General features: G+C 31.2%; 2 protein-coding genes across 2 annotated transcripts; both read right to left on the bottom strand.

Annotated features, from left to right (window-relative positions):
• Positions 1 to 6473: 6473 nt before the first annotated feature.
• On the bottom strand, positions 6474 to 15635 carry ATHB13 (Homeobox-leucine zipper protein family). The gene is made up of 5 exons (XM_039036113.2): positions 15543 to 15635; positions 15296 to 15450; positions 7763 to 8367; positions 7304 to 7683; positions 6474 to 7041 (listed from the first exon to the last, which is right to left on the bottom strand). Exons 3-5 carry the CDS (start codon positions 7902 to 7904, stop codon positions 6658 to 6660), a joined length of 906 nt encoding a protein of 301 aa, XP_038892041.1. The 5' UTR covers positions 7905 to 8367; positions 15296 to 15450; positions 15543 to 15635; the 3' UTR covers positions 6474 to 6657.
• A 76-nt stretch (positions 15636 to 15711) lies between these two features.
• On the bottom strand, positions 15712 to 18943 carry LOC120081345 (RNA-binding (RRM/RBD/RNP motifs) family protein). The gene is made up of 4 exons (XM_039036114.2): positions 18682 to 18943; positions 18336 to 18411; positions 16467 to 16580; positions 15712 to 16316 (listed from the first exon to the last, which is right to left on the bottom strand). The coding sequence occupies exons 1-4, from the start codon at positions 18795 to 18797 to the stop codon at positions 15888 to 15890; spliced, it is 735 nt and encodes a 244-aa protein (XP_038892042.1). The 5' UTR covers positions 18798 to 18943; the 3' UTR covers positions 15712 to 15887.
• Positions 18944 to 21377: the final 2434 nt, after the last annotated feature.

Here is a 21377-nt window from a genome sequence, read left to right as displayed (position 1 = left end):
TTAGAACACAATGTCGTTCCAAGTGTCCAAACACACACTAAGTTTATTGACCAATAGACACACTTAAAATTTTAAAACTAAACTTGTAACTTAACCTTATTTATTTATTTATATATTATTAGTTTTAGTGCAATAGAGCCTAGAGGGTAGAGAATTTAAGCCACAAACTTTTCTAGTTTCTGACACATTATACGTGTGTTTGGAATACATTTTCAAGCGTTTATTAAAAAAAAAAAGTCATTTTGGAAGAAATTGAGGTGTTTGACAATCAATTAAAACAAATTTTAAGTATATTTTAATCAGTTTTTTAAAAAAGTATTTAAATAAAAATGATTTTTTTGAAAAATATTTCTTTCCCAAGTCAATCCAAATGAGCCCTATATATGTTATAGGCTTGTTTTGATTTTATTTATTTATTATATATAAAGATTTTTTTTTTCACGATTAAACACTAAAAACTAAGTTATGATAGATAATTTGGTCTTTAAACTTATAGGTTAATATGTCTTAAATATTTAGTATTTTTTAATACAATAAATGTAGAGCACAATACTCAAAAAGTAAAAAACACAAAATAAATGTATAGCACAAAGATAATAACTTCCAACATCGAAAAAGTATAAGTCAATTATCACTAAATTTTACTTACGTTGGTTTTTTTTATTTATTATTTAAAGAACCGTGTATTCTATATCCTTATTTAAACTTTAAATAATTTTGAAAAAAAAATAATCTACACTCTTAAATTTTGAATTTGAAGAGGTATCAATTTAAATCATGAATTTATAATGATATAAAATATTAAAACTTTCTTAAATGTGTGAGTAAAATTATCGAAAGAGTGTATGAAGCTAATGATGAGTTTTGACAAAATATTTGAAGTGTAGTTGTTCTACATTGGAAAAGTGATGGGATCCAAGCAATCTCATGTCTTTGATTTCAAATCATTCTAGTTAGAAATACTTTGAGCTTGGGTGTACTAACTCTAGTTAAATTCTTGTAATTGGGTCAAGAGAGAGAACTATCACGTATAGTAAAATTTTTAATTCTCGTGTTTCTAGTTTTTTTTTAAAAAAAAAAATTCTATGTCATTTTTCTGTTTATCCTACTATAATATTAAGAAATTTTTCCCGATAAGTGGTATCAGATCTTTAAGTTCGTAATTTATATAATTCTGATTATGTTATGTGGTTATATTATTGCCTAAGCTTCCACATATTCTTGAAAGGTATTGTGAATAGTATGGATTGTGTCACTCTAAAAGACTGAGTGTCGAGTAGTATAAAAATTTTGTGGGAATGCTGTATGTAATGAATTATATTGTGTAATTGTAATAAAAGTTTTCAGTAATGGAATCTTTTTGGTCTTTTTTTTCTTCTCCGTTTTGGAATTTTTTTTCCACATAAATTTAGAGAGAGGTATTTTCCAAGAACTAAATGTGGTGCATCGAAGATGGAAGACTGAAATATGCATAGAACAGAGAATGGATGCCCAGACCAGAAGAAAATGCAGAACTTGTCGTCTTCTTTAAATTATGTAATGTCAGTTTTAAATTTCTTTAAACTCTACCAGTTGCTAATTACATCCACTGTATTATGTAAATCAGTTTTTAATTTCTTTAATACTTTAAAAGTTGCTAATTATATCCAAACATCTCTACTGTCTCTCCTATGAGCCCATCTTGATCATCCATAATTGGCTGTCTTTTCAATTTAAGCTTCTATAATATATTGTTTATAAAATTTCATTTTATAATCGGCTGCAATCACTTGAAAAAATAATTTACGTAATTGGTAAATTAATTTGGAAATTAGAATTTATGTTAAAGATTTGGATAATTGGTAAATTGACTTGGTGATTAGAAATTGGGTTAAATATTTGAAAAATTACTTAAGATTTTGATATAATATTTGATCAAGATAACGAATTTGGAGAACATTTGAAAATATATAAGATTTGACATAAGATTTGGAAACATTAGATTATATTTTGAAAAAGTAGTAGAATTTCGATGTAATCTACCATATCGAGAAAGCTAAAAAAATCATAGAAAAAAGTTAATTTTTTTATTTGAAGTTTTAGAAAAGGTACAAGTTTTGTAAGATGAAAACTTCAACCATCTATTTATGACAATTTCTTATATTTTCATTTTAGTGATAAGTTCTCTTCTCTTTCAAAAGAAAAAAAAAAGAAGAAAAAAGAAAAAAAAAAAACTATCCCAATTTAATTGATTGTTAAATTTGACTCGATAATTTATAATAGCATAATTTAAAATGAAATGATAGATATTTAGAAGAAAAATAAGAAATGGTAAGAAATAGCCTCTTCAGGCCCAATTTAATTGATTGTTAAATTTGACTCGATAATTTATATAACATAATTTTAAATGAAAGGATAGATATTTACAAGAAAAATAAGAAATGGTCAAAAATAACCTCTTCAAGTTTTCATTTTTCAAAATTAGTACTCTTTTGAAAATTTGTTACAATAATTTTTCTCGGTCCATCTTATCAGAGATTGACAATCGAGATTTACATAAAAATTTAATTTTTTCTAACTTATCGATTGTTCAGCTATTTTGGGAGATGTAAAGAATCTTGGTGTAATCTTAGACAAAATTAACACCGAGATTCTATATAATGGCCTTTGTGAAATTTCAGGCAAAATTAAAACCGGGATTATTTATGTTTTCCCAAATTTTAATTTTTTATTTGCAAAATTTGATCTTTTACAAAATTTAAAAATCATAGTACACTTGAGATCCATTTGAAAAATCATAATCGGTAGACTCATTTATGATATAAGATTTGGTAAAAATAATCGAATTTGGAAAAAATTTAAAAAAATATAAAATTTGGTATAAGATTTGGAAAGATTATATAATATTTGGAGAAATAAGTAGAATCTCGGTATTAACATTACTTGAGATTTTACCAAGAAGACCCAAAGCAATTGATAGGTTAAAAAAAAAAACAATTTGTTTATCTAAATCTCGATGGTCATCGTCTGGTATGTATTAGGAAGAACTAGTTTGATGAATTTTTAAAAAACGTTTTAAATTTGAAAGTAAAAACTTGATAGTGTTATTCTCGATAATTTACCCCGAAAAATTAGGTTATATTAGAGAAAGTATTTTCCAATTTGACGTTAAAATTTGTAAGTGCTTACTCAACACGTTACTTACCCTAAAAGATTATTATCTAATTTTGGGAGAACAAAATGGTTGGATAAGAGAGTTCTCTATATATTTCTATCATGCTAATGTAATATTATTGTCCAGTTTAGCTAATAAGAATTTTGCCTTTTTGGTTCGTATATCAAAATTTTTTTTTTTTTTTTTTTGGATTTCATTTTAAACATTTTATTCTAATGAAAATATTATCTATTATTTCAATTTAAAATTTCGGATCTGAAAACAAATTTTTTTTTTTTTTTTTTACTTTTTAATTATCATTCTTTTAACTGATTGACTGAACACATATTTTTAGTATGTTTTGTTCTAATTTACACGTTTCTTAAAAAGTGTGAAAATCGATATTCATTAAAGAAGGTTTGAACATAGGACCTCTCTTACCACTTACTCTCATACAATCTAAAATCATCAATTGTCCAAATTTAATCTTATATCATCTAACATTTCTAGTTTTCAAATTTTGATTAATTTTTTAAAAAAAATTTGAAAAATATTAAATAACAAGTCAAAAAAATTAGAGGTGAAATGAGTGTTTATAGACTTAATTTTTTTTTTAAAAAAAAAACAAAACTTAAAATCAAATGGTTACCAAACAGGGTCTTAATTTTAGAGTTTCGTACAATTGAATCACTAACGTTGTAGATACAGGAAATAAGGAAATTATCAGAAATAACACCCTCAACTTTTCATCTTTCAAAACTAGCACGATTTTAAAAAATTCGTCAAACTAGTTTTTCTTGGTGGATCTAGGACAAGATCGACCACCGAGATTTAGTTTAAAAAATCACTTTTTCTAACTTCTTTTGGCGGCCTTTCTTGGTACATCTCGGAGAGATTAAACATCGAGATTCTAGTATTTTTTTTTCCAATATTAAATAGTCTATCCAAATATTATACCAAATCTTATATATTTTTAAATTTTCTCCAAATTCGATTATCTTTACCAAATATTATATTCAATTATTATGTAATTTTAGGTCAATTTACCAATTATATTTTTTTAGAGGGATGATTGTATTTTGATTTTTTAAATTTTGGGAAAGATTAAACTTTGCCAAAAAAAAAAGTAAGATATGAAAAATATATAAAATCTCAGTATTAATCTGTCCGAAAATTCATGATCTCGGTGTTAATCTACTTGAGATTCATACCGAGATTTTATATATTTTTCATATTTTATTATTATTATTATTATCATTTAAAAAAAAAAACTTAATTTTTCCAAAAATTTAAAAACCAAAATAAATCACCTAAGATCCATCTAAAAAAATCATTTGAGTAATTGATAAATTGTTTTGAAAATTGGAAATGGGACTCAAGATTTAAAAAATTACGTATAAGATTTGGTATATGTAAAAAAAAATACGTAGTAGATTTGAAAATATATAAAATTTGGTATAAGATTTAGAAAGATCACACTATATTTTGGAAAAATTCTCGAATTTCGGTATAATCTCTTAGAGATGTACTGAGACACGGTCGAAAGACCAAAAAGAAAAATAATAGATTAGTTAGAAAAAGCTAATAAGTATATTTGTGTTTGTTTGAGAACCCTCTTATTTGGATGCAGGTCAACTCATTCATGCGGCCCTCATTCGAGCATCACAAATATGTAATAAATTAAAGATGGACGAAGTTTGGATTTTATAGCCAAATTAAAATGTATAAACCCATCTACTAATATTATGATATAGATATACAGATAATAAAGGTAAATCTAAGGTTGGACTTTTAGGCCAAACCAACCCGATTCTTCGCAAAACTTTGACTTTTGGACTATATACTTGTGAATCATGATTCAACCGTTATGCCATAGACTTACCTTTCATTTTTCCCAAATACAAAACATACTTAAACTTGTTTCTTTACATCTTCCATTCATAGCTCAAAATTTTGAGATGACAATCAAAATTAGTTATGGAAAAGAAGCTCTCTTGGGTAAAAGAAAAACACATGATGTATACATTATATGATTGTTTCTTTTGATGTTAGATAAATAAGTACAAAAGAATAACCAAAATTTGGGACTGCATGTAAAAAGAAAGTTACAAACTTGGAAGCAATACATAGGATTAGAGAATTGCGAGAAAAACTTAAAATTTAGATTACAACCTTAAATTTTCATGAAACTAATAATTTAGTCTTTATCTTTAGGTGGTAACAACAATTTAGTTTTTTAATTTTGATAACTAACCATTTGGTTATGGTACAATCTATAACATTTTAGTCTCAAGAAAAAAATTATTAAGATTTAATGAAATTTTTTACGCATACAGATGAAGATTAAATCATATTCAACTAAAGTTTATAAAGTAAATTTTTACTAATATGAAAGTTTAAGAATGAAAAGGGTTTCTATTATGCGATCATATTGTGAGGAGTTGATTGAATAAAATTGTAGAAGGAAAACGAAAGATGTGGAGATGAGTAGAGGAGTGGTTGAGGATGGGGGGTTCACATGAGAGCTCTTGAGAGAGAGAGAGAGAAAAAAAGAGAGGTGCAATTTTGTTTCATAAGTTTGATACCCCATTTTTATGTTTTTTTCTTTGGTATGATTTGTCATTATAAAGAAAAACAATCAGCCACTGAATACGTCCATTTCACGAGAGTGACCATTTCTCCAACTTTCTTTTGTTTTCTTCTACCATTCTTCCATCTCTTTGTCCTCTTTCCAATCTTGGGATGTGTGTTTTGATTCCTCCTTTTCTCTCTCTCTCTTAAATGTTATTTTTAGAGACCATTTAGCAGCTGCCTTGTTGGCTTTTCATGGTAGATTTTTTTCTTTTCTTTCTTTTGGTTCACACTTCACAGTGGCCATGCAGCCAAATCACCACAAAAAATCATTGCAATCGCATTCACTTTACTGTCTTTGACACAGAAAACTAAGCAAATACCTTTTCATTTTTAATGGAATTAGGTCTTGCAATTCTCTCATGCAATCTCTCAACATTGATTATATTTTTCATTAATGTCTTCCTTCAACAAGATATGTTTGCCATACTCTTTATATGTTTAGTTACTTCAAATTCAAAACCCAAAAAAAGAACATCTTTATTATTCCTCCATAAGGGGGTTATCAATAACCGCCACCTGAAAATATAAATATATATATATTCCACTAATTTATACAATGACAAATAATCTAACACCAAAAAGAAAAAGAAATAAAAGAAATAAAAAACACAGCCCTTTAAGTTGAGATATGAATGGAGAAGAAAACTCATGACAAATTGCAAATTCATTGTGGGGAGGGGGGTGGAAGGGAGAAGTCTTGATCATATTTCTCTGAGAAAAATCCAATTAAATTAAACATATTAATATTATGACATTATTAATATATAATTTTTTTTCTTTTTGATATTGGGGGGGGGGGGGGGGGGGAGAGAGAGAGAGAGAGAGAGAGAGAGAAGTAGGGAACTTGATGGATATGGATGATGATGATGATGATGATGATGAAGATGATATCAGTTGAAATGTTGTTGCTCCAACCAAGGCCAGAAACCAGAATGATCATCCATTCCACAGAACATATTGGACAAACTGCTGCTTTCTTCTTTGGGGATTTGATGATGATTGTTATCAATTTGCTTAGGTGGATGATCTGATGATCTTGAGGAAGTTTGAAAGAGTTGAGCCAAAGCTGGTGGCCTTAATGAAGAAGTGGGAAAAAGAGGCCTATTTGTTGGATGTTGATGCTGATGCTGATGAGGGCTATCAATGGCTGGTGTTCTTGATATGTCTAATTTTATATTATCAGAGCTGTTTTCACTTCTGTTACTGCAAGATCCCTCTGTTTCTTTGTTCAGATTGATTGATTCTGTTGGCTCTCTACTTTTTAGTGCCATTATCTGTCCCCCAACATTTCACCAATTTCATAAACTTCAATATAATTTCCCATTTACCAAAAAAAAAAAAAAAAAAAAAAAAGAACCCATTTGTAATAATAATCCTATGCACCTTTTTGGACTAATGATTACCATATTTTTGCCTTCAATCTCAAGAATAATGATTCCTTACACTTAGATGCATGGCAAGACAGAGAAATTTATTCATCATGTACTAATATTAATATCAAAATCTAAAGTTTATGAAAAAGGGATGATGGATTACCTCTGCTTGAAGTTTTTGGTTGTGGGATTTGAGGGCTTCATTATCTGATTTGATAGCTTCAAATTGTCTTTTGAGAAGATCATAGTCTTTTTCAAGCTGCTTAGTTTTCCAGCGAGCCCTTCTGTTTTGAAACCAAATAGCAATTTGTCTTGGCTGTAAACCAAGGGCTCTAGCTAGCTGCATTTTTCTCTCAGGTTCAAGCTTATTTCCCAATTCGAAGTTTTTCTCAAGTGTTTTCACTTGCTCCATGTTAAGTCTTCTCTTTTTCTCACCTGCCTGTGACCCATCATCAGAAAATTCATCCTCACCGTTATTACCTTCTTCCACCATTTCCGCCCCTGAAAATGACATAGATCGTTTTCCTAGAAAAGATGCAACTCCTGCAATAAAGATTCAATTTTTAATGAAAAACCCATGTCAAAGATTAAATCTTTTTCTACATATATGATTGAGAAATACCATGAAAATCTTGGGGTGTGCAAGAAGGTAGAATTGGGTTGAGAGATGGAGGAGAATTAGAGTGGTGATGATGATCATGATCTTCATGGGAAGTTTGTAGCATGAAATTTGCTGGGAAAAAAGCCATCCCATTGCTTGTCATGGTGGCCGGAGCTTCAATCGCCGCCGTGTGCGGCTGGAATCTTGTCTTGTTAATGGAAGTGGGATTGAATATATGGATTGGGTTTTCCCTTTTTTTTCTTTTTTTTTTCTTTTCGTGGGTTCACTTGTAGAAGCACAATTTTTTTTTTTTTTTTTTTTTGGAAAAGGCCAAGTTGGGTTGGTTCAATTAATGGAGAGAAGAGAGATGGGAGACATTTATATGAGAAATATTGGGTTGTATACCATATCAGCTTCTACAAACACCTCCATTAATTTCTTCTCTCTATAGATACGTAGAAAGAGAGAGAGAAACAAAGAGGGGGAACGTGTGATCTCACTTCTTCTTAGCTTCGTATTTGAGCTGCAGGATTCTTTCCTTCTTTTTCTTTTTCTTTTTTTTTTTTCCTTTTATTTTTATTGGGAAAATGCATAATTCAGGCAGCTTTTAATTACAAATTTTCATCCTGTACGGATATATAATGGAGAGAAGCTATTAATAATTTAAATAATGAAACCAAACAACAGCTGCAGTAATATTGAAACATTGTTTTCATTAAATTCAGATGTTTAGTATGTATTAACACAAAATCTACATCGAACAATAAATTAAACACGTTAAAAGAATTGAAAATTCTGATTTTAAGTACTCAGCTGTGTAAATAAATAAAAAAAGAAATTACAAGGAGGAAATTAAGTTGGAAGTAATAATTATGGCTGAAGTCAAAATTTTTCATCATTAGCTTTAATCAAAGAGTTAGTGTTAATGGGTAACTTTTTTTGAGATCTTTTTGGAGAAAACGAATGGCGCTTTTGCCACAAATCATCATATGGATGACAGTTGTATGAAAAAGAGAGAAAAAAAACACATACAAACACACACAATATATATATATATATATATATATATATATAAATAAATATGAAGATGAAGGTAAAGTACTTTTGAAGTTGGTAGATTTCAATTTAGTTGTTAAAGCCTTTAAATGAGGGGAGGATTTTCAATTTAAGTGTAAGATGTACAATTCAAAAAATTTCAACGATTCAAAATCCAAAAGGGTCTATTTTTTCTTCAATCCCAAAATCTTAAGCCTTAACAACCAAATATTGAAAAGGGTGATTTGAGAGAAAGGGGGAAAAAGAAGAGAAGAAAACTTGGTATAGGTGATATATAATCAGTGAAAAAGGCAATATCTTTTTTTATTTTCCTTTTTGTGTGTGGTTTGTTTAGAAGAAGAATGTAAAGTAAAAAAAGAAGTGTTTGAAGAAAAAAAAAAAAAAAAAAAAAAAAAAAAAAAAAAAAAAAAAAAAAGAGGTAACTTAAGAAAAGGAAAAAGAGAAGTTAGTGAGTTGGCTAGGATGGTTTAGAGAGAGTGGTGGGGGCAGGAATCTAAGGGATGGGTCCGAAGAAAGGGTGGGCAGGGGTTGCTACCTAACCCACCAACAGGGTATCGTGCACCAGGACCAACCTCTTTCCCATCATCAATTTTTTCATTTTTCTTTCCTTCTTTCTTTCTTTTTTTTTCTTTCTACAAGTTTGAAAGTGAAAAGAGTTCAGTGTGTAGTGATGTAAGGGACATTTAAGACGTTAAGTTGGTTATTATAGTTCATAATTATTACCATCTATAGGTACATACTATTTTCATTTGAGTTATAATAATCTGTGTTTATGATGTAAACTATTTTAATATAGAAAGAAATAGTAACTATTGTAATAAAGAGAGAAAAAACATAACGAATAGGAAATAGTAGGCACTACAAGGAAGAAGGAAAGACACGATGAGTGAAAATTAGTAAACACTTAAACATTGTAATAAAGAAAAGAAGACATGACGAAAAGAAAATATTAATATTGCAACAAATAGTAAATATTGGGACAAATGATGATTTGAAATAATTATACTATAATGAATTGTAGGTTATAATAGTTGGAAACACCAATTAGAAGTTGGGGGTCTGAATAACTCCGTAGAGGTTATTTTTTATTATTTTATTTTTAATTTTAGAAACTAAGATGATGATGATGATTGATAAGAGAGAAAAGAAGGGGAGGAGTGGAGCTGGTATTACGTCTTCGTTCCCCAATATGATGTCTAATATTTGTCCATTGCCAATCCATTTTCAATACTCTTTGCTGATCTTTCTGCCCCTTTCACTCATTCCCACTCACTGCCTCCTTTTGTCCTTTTCTCTCACTTATAATCATACTTCTCACTTTGTCCTTTATTTATTTATTTCACTTACATCTCCCATGCAAATCTCTTTTAGCTTTTAATACATAGTTTTCACTTCATGCACATTCTGTATCTATTACCATTTTTAATGTATAAGGTTATGAATGCGATCAAAGTTTTATATAGATTATATAAGAGGAAAAGACATCGTGAATATATAAGTGAAGGATAGGATATATCTACATTAATACAAGACATTTTAGATGAAATCAAAAACAAAACTATAAAAGGTTTATATCAAAAGTAGATAATATAGGATCATATTAGATCCATTTGCCTCTAACAATTGATGTTAAGTGTCATGCCTTAACAATGTTTGTAGAATACTTCAGTGCTAAATAAAGTTTTGAGCTTCATAAAATAGACATGGTGAAGGTGCGCTCTAGAGAAAAGGAGTTGGTTTGGACGAGAGTGAAGGATCATAGATCATGGATATATAAGTGAAGATCAGTATAAAATCTTTCGAAGAGAAATAAAAAATAAAGTCACGAGAGTTTATACCCAAAGTGAACAATAATGTATGTGGAGTTGCGGTGGAAGGGTCCATTGTCACTATCATATAAAGAGCATGTGATACGTTAATGAATTAATTTTACATTCGAATGAGAGAGATTCTGAAACTATGCAAGATATGATATTAAGTTAAATGAGGTTTGCAAGAATTCAAAAGTTAGACATGATTTAGTTTGGAGAAATGTTATGATGAGTGAAAGTCACTGTATACTTCTTTTAAGGAATGTGCTAGTAAGAATAAAACATGTTAAAGTACATGTGTTAGCTTGTAAAAACAATCTTCACTCCGAAAGAAACATAACTCAAGCAAGTAGTGTGTCGCATGGGATGTCGGGGGAATGCAGAGCTACTAGGTGTTGAATCCATATATTTCAAATCATGGTTTGAGACTTTACAACCTCCATATTAAACACAACAATTTAATGTACTAAACAATATTTTTCCTCCATTTTACATGTGCATTTGAATAGTGGTATATAAAAATTTCAATGACTCGAAAACAATGGGCGAGTGCTATGCATTTGAAAGTAGAGAGATTTGAACCATCATACAATCTCTAAGAGGAAATAAGTGTATTTTAACATTTGTAATCTGAGATCACAGATTATATTGATTGAATTGGGATTAAGGTTATAAAGGGGAATGATCAAGAAGCAAATTTCGCCATAAAAATAGCCTTTTTCTATTGTTTTATAATTGAGATAAATGAAAGGGTGGGGCATAGTGATTTTGTGGGGAGAGGAAAGAAAAGAGAGAATGGATGCATGGAAAAAGCAAGTTAGTTGAAGTAGGGATAAGGCTAAAGGGCTAAGGCAACGCACACAGAAACAGAGAGTACAGTGAATATGCAAAAATGAATAGGTAATTAAACAGGAAGGCATCGACTCTCAAAACTCAAAGCCTCTTTTGTAGCAATATTTCTTCTTTCTTCTAAGTTGAATTGATTCCATAACGTACATGGAAAGAAACAGAGACCAAATAGGACCCATGAAAGCAATTTTAAAGGCCATCATATTGGTCCCATAAATAAACTCAATATTAGTGGACTTCTGCTGCCACAGATTTGTATGCACATTTCATCATCTAACTTCTTTCGACAGTTTCTTTCTTTTTCTTTTTCATTTTTTTTTTTTCTTTTTTCCTCTGTCAAATCTTCCATCACATGATTTAACCTCCCAGATAACACATCAAAAATTCAATAAAAACTAAACTAATCAGCAGCCACACATGAACATGATCCACCTTGATTTTGGGAATTGTATATATCCACTACTCCATCCAAATATTTCAGAGATTCCTTTTTTTCCTCAACAGTGGATTTGTTTAATAAATTCAGACAGTCAAAATTGGTATAAATATGAATTAAATTACTTTTCTTTTGAGGGTTTAGGGTTTGAAAGAAAAAAATGGAGGGGGATTCCATCAAAATGAAGCCTAGAGAGGTTAGAAAATAGGGGACCCTGGTGATGTCCTTTGAATTGGTGATGACGAGACTGAAAAGAGGTCCCATTTAGGAGGGAAAATAAAAAAGAAAAAAGAAAAGGAAAATAGTGACTTTGAAAAAAGAAATTGGGCAGAGACAAAGGATTCTCAGCTGCATCACATGCCATATGAGTTGGAAGCTTTGCACTGCCCCATTGGAATGGGGTGGATCCATGTTCTTCCCCCTGCCCTGTTGCACATTTTTTTTTTCAAATACTTAAATTAAATTTCTTTATTATATATAAAAAATAATAATAATTTTTAATTAGTAATCTGAATCTTCTCCTCCACATGTGTTCATGCTTCTGGTGTATTCAGCTGACACTGATTGATCCCATGTGCTTCCTCTCTCTGACGTCACTCGATTTTCTCTCTCTTTTTCTTTAAAAAATAAATGTAATTTTTTAAATTAAGTTTTCTGAATGCTTTGTTTCCTATAAATATATATTCATTTCCCCTTCCACTCAGGAAGATATGCAGCGATAGGGATTCCCCAACAACTGGTTTAGTTTACGGTTTCTTTAATTATAAAAAGAAAGGTTATTATTATAATAATGACTTATGGCTAAGGTGATATTCGCAATCTCAGCCGTTGGTTTGGTAGGGACAATTTTCTGATTGGTTTGAACATTTATGAACAGTGAGTTTGTTTAGGATTCAAAAAGTCTTCTAAAAAGATTTTCTTTTGCAGATTGAAATGAACGTAGTGTTGTATATTTATATTTGTATAATATGAAAAGGGAGGGAAAAGAAAGTGGCTTTAACCATTGCTACCTTGTTTAGATTGAAATAAAAATCTTAAAAGTTTTGTGTCCCTTTTGTCAAACAAGTGGAGAGGATGCTGTTTTTCTTTTAAAAAATCAAACCTAATTTTAAATTTTGAAGAATGCTCCAAGAAGCTGATTTGTCCACTTTTGTATTTGTATATTTATATGTATGTTTTCTTTTTTAACTGTACGTCATAATTCACATCGGTCCTGGAAGTTATCGGGATAATTTGGCTGGTTCTTTTCATGGTATATAACAGTGAGTTTTTTGGAGATATCATACCCAAATTCAATTCAATTAATTAATTTATTTATTTTATAATAGAGTGTTTTAATTAGTTAAAGAGAACTTTTAGGATGTTTCAAAGACATTTCCAATGGTGTGCCTTCCTTTTGGATATCATAATTATAGTGTTTGTTAGTAGAAAAGGAGAGGTGTTTTATTACAACACACAACTACAATATATTATAGTTGTGTGTGTGTGTGATTTTGGATTTAACTTGTGATTTTCATTCCTTGTCCACCTACACAAAATTGTGGCTTATTCTACCGTCCTTCTAGGTTGTTTAATCATTTTTAATTCATGCCTCAATCATAGTTCATGGGACTTTGTTATTGAAGTCAATCAGTGGAATCTCTTTTAAGTTTTTTTCTTTTTAATCTCCTCTCCCACTTAAGTTGTTTTTATCACAAAATCTTATTCTCAAAGTCATTGTAGTGTCACTTGGATTAATTGTTTTACCTATGATGGATGTGACCTAAATTCTTGCTTGGATTCAAATTATGTCTTAGTAGAGAAATTGGAAAAAGTGAATTTCATCTATCTTTAGTAAGATTTTGAATTTTAACTAATAACCATTATTAACTCACATATACAAAACATTTTATTCTACCCAAATTTAGATTAAATTTGTGGATATAGTGAAGAGATATCTAAATAGAGCTTCCTATCCCTTAAAGCGGATGGCAGCTGCACTCTGGCCATCTGTGAAGAGATGGCCATACATACCGTTGGGCCCTTTGCTTTGACAAAGGATTTGGAATCCTTTACAAACATAACGTAAGACGTAAGAGAGGAGAGGGAGGGAATAGAAAAGAAAAGAAGGATAGGATAAGATTGATTAATACATGTGTATATATCTAATAAATATTAAAATAAGGTATGATGTGAACCTCAAATTTTGTCCTCAATAGTGATGAAGGACGTCATATCCTTCCTTCACTAACATAAAGGAAGACGAATCAATCACTCTTAGGCCTCGGGATTCTTTCATCTCCAGAAAAATAGAGCGACAAACAAATACACATGACACAGCATTCTTTGGACTTTTATCACCCAAACAGAGACTAATTTCATTTAAGAAGCTAAGATAACTTCAGGATTTTTGACTAATTAACCAAATCAGTAGTCTAGACAAACTAAAGTAACAAGCTGCAAAAGAATTGAAATCTATAGATCTAAAAACATAGGTCTAAAGTCAGATCTCCCTTGATAGTTGATGGTTTATGGAAGATAAACGTAAAGGTAGGCGCAGTGGATAAAAGGAAGAGAAAGCTGCTGTGTGTTGGTTAAGAAGTGTAGGAAATGAAGGAGTTTCCTTTGGAGAAACAATGACTTCCCTCCTACGTGCTCAGTCAGTTTCAAAAACACTGTTATTTGCTAAGACCCACACCAACAATCGCACACTATGACTGACCCACCATTCAAAGGGGGTCTGTCTCTTAACCCATCACAGCAACAAAAAGGTCCAAACAGTTCCAAAAGGACAATTATTTCAGATACCCCCAAAAACAAAAATTTGTACACTACAATTGCCCCAACATAATTGGTCCTTTCTATCATCATTTTCTGCAAAAGTCAGAATATACACAAGCTCCTTCTTCTATTTTCTTTTTATGTTGTTTATTTCCTTTTCCAATTCCATAATTCTCAGTTAATAACGTTTTGACTCGACTAACTCACGTTCAATATTTCCCGGATCGTGTTTTAGTTTATCAACAGTAATGGCTGTTTCAATCCGAGTAAAATATTCAAGTTTCTATTTTGTTGGATGGGATGCTTTTCAACGTACTAGAAAATGGTTGATCCATACAGGGAAGATGCTTTTTAATAAAGAAGGGTCCTTGATCATTTCTATTGAAACTATTTATGTACTTGCAGCAGACGATGTGATTGACTCCAACCACGACAATACAGCCATGGTGTGTGGGAATATTGTGCAATGCATGATTCAAATGTTATGGCTGAAAGTTAATCATTTAATTAACAGCTTAGATATAACATTCGTGTTTGTTCCTTGTGTTGCCTAAATGCCAAGAATCATACAATAAAAATGCATGTTCTATGTCTAGTTGATGAGACCGCAGTCCACAGCACAAAATTGAAGACTAGACCGACCTGTAACTTGCAGGGAGCTACTGCCTGCTGGAGCGAGTTGCAAGTCTCAGACAATTACAGCTGGACGGAACCATCCAAGGCGGCAACATCATGAAATTGCATGCGGCACTTCATTCTTGTTGCGCCCAAATCAAGCATCCATCCATATGGCCTCCCTATTAGACAATCAACAATCTAAATGAACCAAATCAAGTTTATCAAATTCGAGAGAAACTTCAAGTCTTCAACTAACGAAGGAAAAGACAACCTGTGAGCGGAAGGATTGTAAAAAGTACAATTTAGGAGACGTTTCCAAGAGTGCTAAAAGAATAGATTTGACTCCAAAGGATACTGAATTTACAAACTGACAAATGACTCAATAAAGACCATCTCTGATTGAATTTTACCGAATTTGGTGTTAAAATTTAGCAAACCTGTGGGGTCAAATGAACTAGTACGTGTGATTGAAATCTATGAAATGTAAAGTTTAAACTTATACATACAGCTTTTAGATGAATGTACGCTCTGATAAAATATCGTAATACTTGAAAATTTTAAGGTATGCATTTAAATTTCTTTATTTACAACGGATGAGTAGAAGCACTCTCTCGCACTAATGTTCAAGACCACGGCTACCCAAGTCAGCTGCAACTTTGGCTGCTCGATTCAAGGCATCAGACATGAAAAGAGCTCCCCTAGAGAAGTAGCTACTCCTGACCACGGTATCGGCAGCGGCAGCAGCTGTTTTTCCTGTGGCTGATATAGCTGATTTGGTGGTCTGCAATACGTGGTACTTCTCATCCATAGTTTTAACCGCTTCAAAGCCCGCACCTATCATGTCAGTAAGGCCAATTCTATGACTCAAGTCTGCTACCTTAGCTGCTGCCGTTGTTGAAACCTGATGAGATTCATCAAGGGCTTTGGCTTTGGTTAATGTATCTTTACCCAGCACGTAACCCATGGCCAGCATGGTTTTGACTACTTCCTGAGCCATGGTCACTGCGTTACCAGCACTGGAAATAAACTGACTTCTTTGTGCCGACTGCAAGATGGAGAACTCATCAATTAATAATAATATATATATATATATATATATATATATATATATATAAACAAAAAATCTATTAGGAAGAAAACATTTGCACATTGCAACAGGTAGGAAATATCGATAAATATCATTTTTGACACTTACAGCAGGAGTACTGTCTTCTTCATGGTGACCGGAAGACCTACTCCAAAAACCAAATTCGTCATCAAAATATCCCCACCGTGTTATACATACTCTTTGATCTATAATTTTTGCACCCTGCAAGAATCAGATATTGAACTCTAAAAGCGTGATCATTATTATCAGGTGGAAAACACAGGATGAAAAGTAACAACCACCATCCTTGGAGAAAAATAATGGTATGATGAAGTCCGATCAGGTGGATAAAGGTCCACCATCATTAAGCACATAAACAGAAATGAACGTTGATTGAAAACCTAATAGTAGACCAAAACATAAACAGGATAATCAAACCAGAACTGTTGGTACTCACAAACTGAAATTTAGCATCCGACTATCCGTATAGAAATTCCTTTATCATTTGAATCCAAGAGGATATTCATCTGATATGGTTGAAAATCGATTAATAGTTCATACCTAAAACACCACAAATTTGTAGCAACAGAAAATAAGGAGAGAAAAATGTATCTAGCAGATTATCTTTTTTTAAAAGGAAACGATTCATTGTATTAATAAATAGAGAGGAGCGAAAGCTCTAAATACAAGAGAGTTATACAAAGAGCAAAGCGAGAATACAAGTGCTTGTAAAAGGATCAGGAGATGCACCCGGACGTCTCAACTAGGTTGACACTCCCTTAGCACCCTCATAACTATGGATTCAGAAACAACAACAATGTTATTTATCTCAAATCACAGTGTACTCAACAACACCAACAATGTGTTTCTTTCTAGTTATCACAAATTCAACAACAAAATCAACAATGTTATTATCTATAATCGCAGACTCAGCAGCAGCAGTAACAAAAACAACAATGTTATTGTTCCTCTAATCACAGATTCAGATCTGCCATATGTGATATGTCTATGGTTCAAACTTATATTCCTTCATTATTATTATTTTTAATTACTTTTTTTGTATAAGAAGATTCAGATTTGTCACATGCCTATAACATTTAAATGCCATGTCTATACAATGATGACAGAATGCGTAGTTATATCCACGTTCATGTTTCTTAGAACATTCCAATGGTATATTCCTATTATAGCTTATTCTTCAGATTTGATGATGCCAAAACCATACTTTTATGGTTCAATGCTCATGAAGCAATTTTCATTATTTGAAATCCAATTTCTCTCTCTCTCTCCCATCCATTATTTTGATTCTGATAGTTATTGCTGTTTTTTGTTACTATTATTTAGCAAAGATCTAACCGCACTCAGGTTTTCTTCTCTAACAAAGGGCCTTACTGGAGGAAACTGAACTATCCTTCACTATTAATAGGAGTCCAGTAAGAGAGGGTCTCAATCCTCTACATAGGCAATCGGCTGCTTCATTGAGGAAAGACAGAGAGATCCTTCACCACAAGCAGATGAAGAGTTCCTTCCTCCAAGGAAGCCAGAGCAAATTGAATAGCATTTTAAATCGAAAAAAATAAAAAATAAAAAATAAAGAAAGAAAGAAAGATTGCCACTGTGTCATTCTTCCTACAATCAGAATCGCCAAGAATACGATTTTCACTATTCTATCGATGCAATGCATTAAATCCATATAAATATATTATTCAGCAAAATTAATAATTTGAAAGGTACTTTTAAATTTGAGCATCCATAAGATTCTCGTCTTCATAAAAAACAAAAAAAAAACGAAAAGTCAGAGAAATTAATAACATAAATAAAATAAAAAAGAATATAAAGATCACATGTCGATATAGTATTAGAGTGCGCGCGCTGGCACACCCTTTAGCTCCAAATAAAGAGTAATGGAAGAATTGAATCAAATACTGTATTGTAGCACCTGTAGGCCTGAAGCGTATTTGGAATTGAAATACTCACACTCAGCAAGCAAGCAGTCTCTTGAGAATAAGCATCTTTGAATGTTACATAGGCAGTGCAGGCATCATCACCAGATCTGCTTTCATGAAACCAGAAATCCTTACACCAAGCGGTTTCGAAAAAATGATAATAAACCAAAATATAAACGCTAACAAAAAGCCCATAAACTTAAGGTGTCCACCACTAAACAGCTTCTTCAAAATCAAACTCAAACCTATTCACGTTTAGAAAGATCGATTGACATCTTTCAAATAAAGGACTTGTTCACTACAAAAGATGTAAAGCTCGTGAAATTACAGACTCGATGACATGAAATCAAATACTCTATACGGAATAAAATGAATACCTAATAATCTCAACGAGGTCGATTGCGCCAGAGAAAGCGAAGAAATCGAGGACATCTTTCTCTGTTGCTTTAGGAGACAAGCCCGTCACTTCAACCGTATAACCACCAGGATTCATATTTTCCCAGCAACAGTAACTTAATTCGCCAATTCGTTCGTAGAAATGTGAAACTTGCAGAGGAAGACAAAGGAATTGACTTCCAGAGAATGAAACTTCTGAAGAAAACTTGAGAAAACTCCCGAAAAAAGGAGGCGCCAACGCCTCCGCCGCCGGACTGAATAGACCACAGTGAGATTAATTGGGCCGGGCCCGTCCATTATGCGGATTGAGAAATGGGCCTTCTTTGATGAGTGATTTGGGCCTATAAATATTTGGGCTACAAAAAGAAGCTATTACGCTGGAAGCCCATTTCTAAAGGGACTTTTTTTTTTTTTTTTTTTTTGAATTTATAAATTTTCAACTTCATTGTTTCCGTACATTTTTTTGTTAGTGGAAAATGTCCTCTAAAAGTACATATGGTCGAAACCAAAATAATAATGATAATAATAATAATAATAAATCCTTTCTTTAAAGCATATTTGGCAATGTTGTTTGGAGTATTAAACGATAAAGTGCTCAACTTGGTATTCAGAAGAAAAGAAGGGAATGCTTTTGGACAAAGAAATGTAGCAAAGGAGAAAGTAAAAGCTTGAAAAGAAAGTGAAGTCAACCCTTTCTTTTAGCATCAAAAGTGTATGTATATTTGTATATATTTATGAAAAGGGTTCAAAGTAGGAAGCAGGTAGCTTCTGCACACTACCAAAACTATTTAAAATCTTTCATCTTTTACCAACATTAACATTATGGAAGCTAATAGAGGAGGACAAAAATAAGGAGAAAACAAAAAAGAATATATATATATATATATATATATATATTTGAAACCAAAGTTGATTATCCTTTGAACTTTTTCAGTATTATTATGTCAACTTTTTCAATAAAATAAAAACAAAAGATTTAAATCATCGATAATTGACATAATCTTTCATTCTAAAGATAGAGGTTCAATTCCTCATCTCACAATTGTACTAAAACAATGAAAAGATAATGATGTATAAAATAGAGGTACTAACACATGGCATAAATGAAAAAGTTTTAGTTTATGCTAAACTTTAAATTAAGTTTCCGATATACTACTTTTTCCCCCTAAAGTTTGATTGTAGCAATTAATTAATTTTGAAATTGTTTCACAACCACTATTTCATTTATTTTCCAAATAAAAAATATAATGTACCGATTAATTGAAAAATAAGAACAAATAACATCACTTTATTTTCTTCCAAACGGAATTTCTCTGATTTCCACATTTTGCATCAAAATCAATATGGGAATTTCGATTGATTCATAGAGTACTGATAGATAGGAGAAAGAGAGATGTGCCATATTTGCGCATTACCACAATTATTAGGAGCATCATGAATATGATAAGGAATACCATATTGGATTTAGTTGATTACGCCTGATTTCTCAAATGATATAGAAAGTTTTGAACCATATTCAAACTGGTTTCGATTAAGTTCTTGTGGCTTAAGAATAACTTTTTTCTTTGGTGATTAGTCATGTTGGGAAAAACCTCTAAATACTATCGCATGAATAAGCAAGAAAATAATAGAGAAATTAAAAGAAAACATAAGAATTAACGTTGAAAAACTCCAAATTGAAGAAAACATCATGGACTATAAAAATTCCACCATGTGAGAAATTATTACAATCACACGGAAATCTTTTTCTAACCTCAATTGTAAGAACACCCTCTTAAAGTATTATATAACTCACACCACTGAACTAGTATATCAAGCTTAAAGTATTTTAAATTTGGATGACTAAAGATCAATGATATGGACTCCTTTTATAGTGTTGAAAGTCTATCACTTTTTTGAACCGTTTAAATGTGGAACGGTTGTACATCTAATGTCTTAACAAATGTTTGTGAAAGTACATGGGTGAGAGGGACAAAACATGTTGAAGTTTGACGTTAATTGGTTGAAGGACAACATGGGCCGGGCATTAGATTGAAGGTAAAGTTAAATTAATTTGAATTATTAAATAACAACAATTCTCTGTAGAATGATATCCTCTTGTGTTCACTGTTTACAATAATAAGTGAGTAGTTGGAGTCTTAAATACCAAATTGCTTGAAAATTTGTACGTAACGTAAACTTTAAATTTATTCTTTGTTGTATAGTAGTTTTCGAATATATTTGAAAGATATAGCATAAATATGGTTGGCATAAATTAAGTGTCGTCATGACGAATAATTAATATGTGAAATTAAATGTAGTGGTAAGATGTCTTCTTTTGAGTAGATGAGATTCAAGAGTCATTCATGCAGCATTATATATCATAACGACACATCTGAAAAATAAATAATAATATTTCTTTATTCCAGAGAGACAATATTAACATTGAATAAAGTAGAATTGTTTCTTAAAAGACAACTTTTGATGCAGCCAAAATCGTCACATATCTAGACCATGCTCTTGAGTAGACAATAACCATTAAATTATTCTCAATGCTTCAAAAGATCGAAATGATTGATTCAATAGGATCATTTGTGGGCATTTAATTAATTGATATCCTTTCAACTAAATCATAAACTCACGTTTGTATTAACATTATAATATCCTTACTTTTATATCATCAAGATTGTTCTTATTT

The sequence above is a fragment of the Benincasa hispida genome, chromosome 7 (assembly GCF_027475165.1).
Source record: "Benincasa hispida cultivar pf3 chromosome 7, pf3_genome.v1.1, whole genome shotgun sequence".
Classification (NCBI taxonomy): Eukaryota; Viridiplantae; Streptophyta; class Magnoliopsida; order Cucurbitales; family Cucurbitaceae; genus Benincasa; species Benincasa hispida.
The sequence above is the reverse complement of the archived record's forward strand: the minus strand, read 5'-3'. Positions and strand labels throughout refer to the sequence as shown.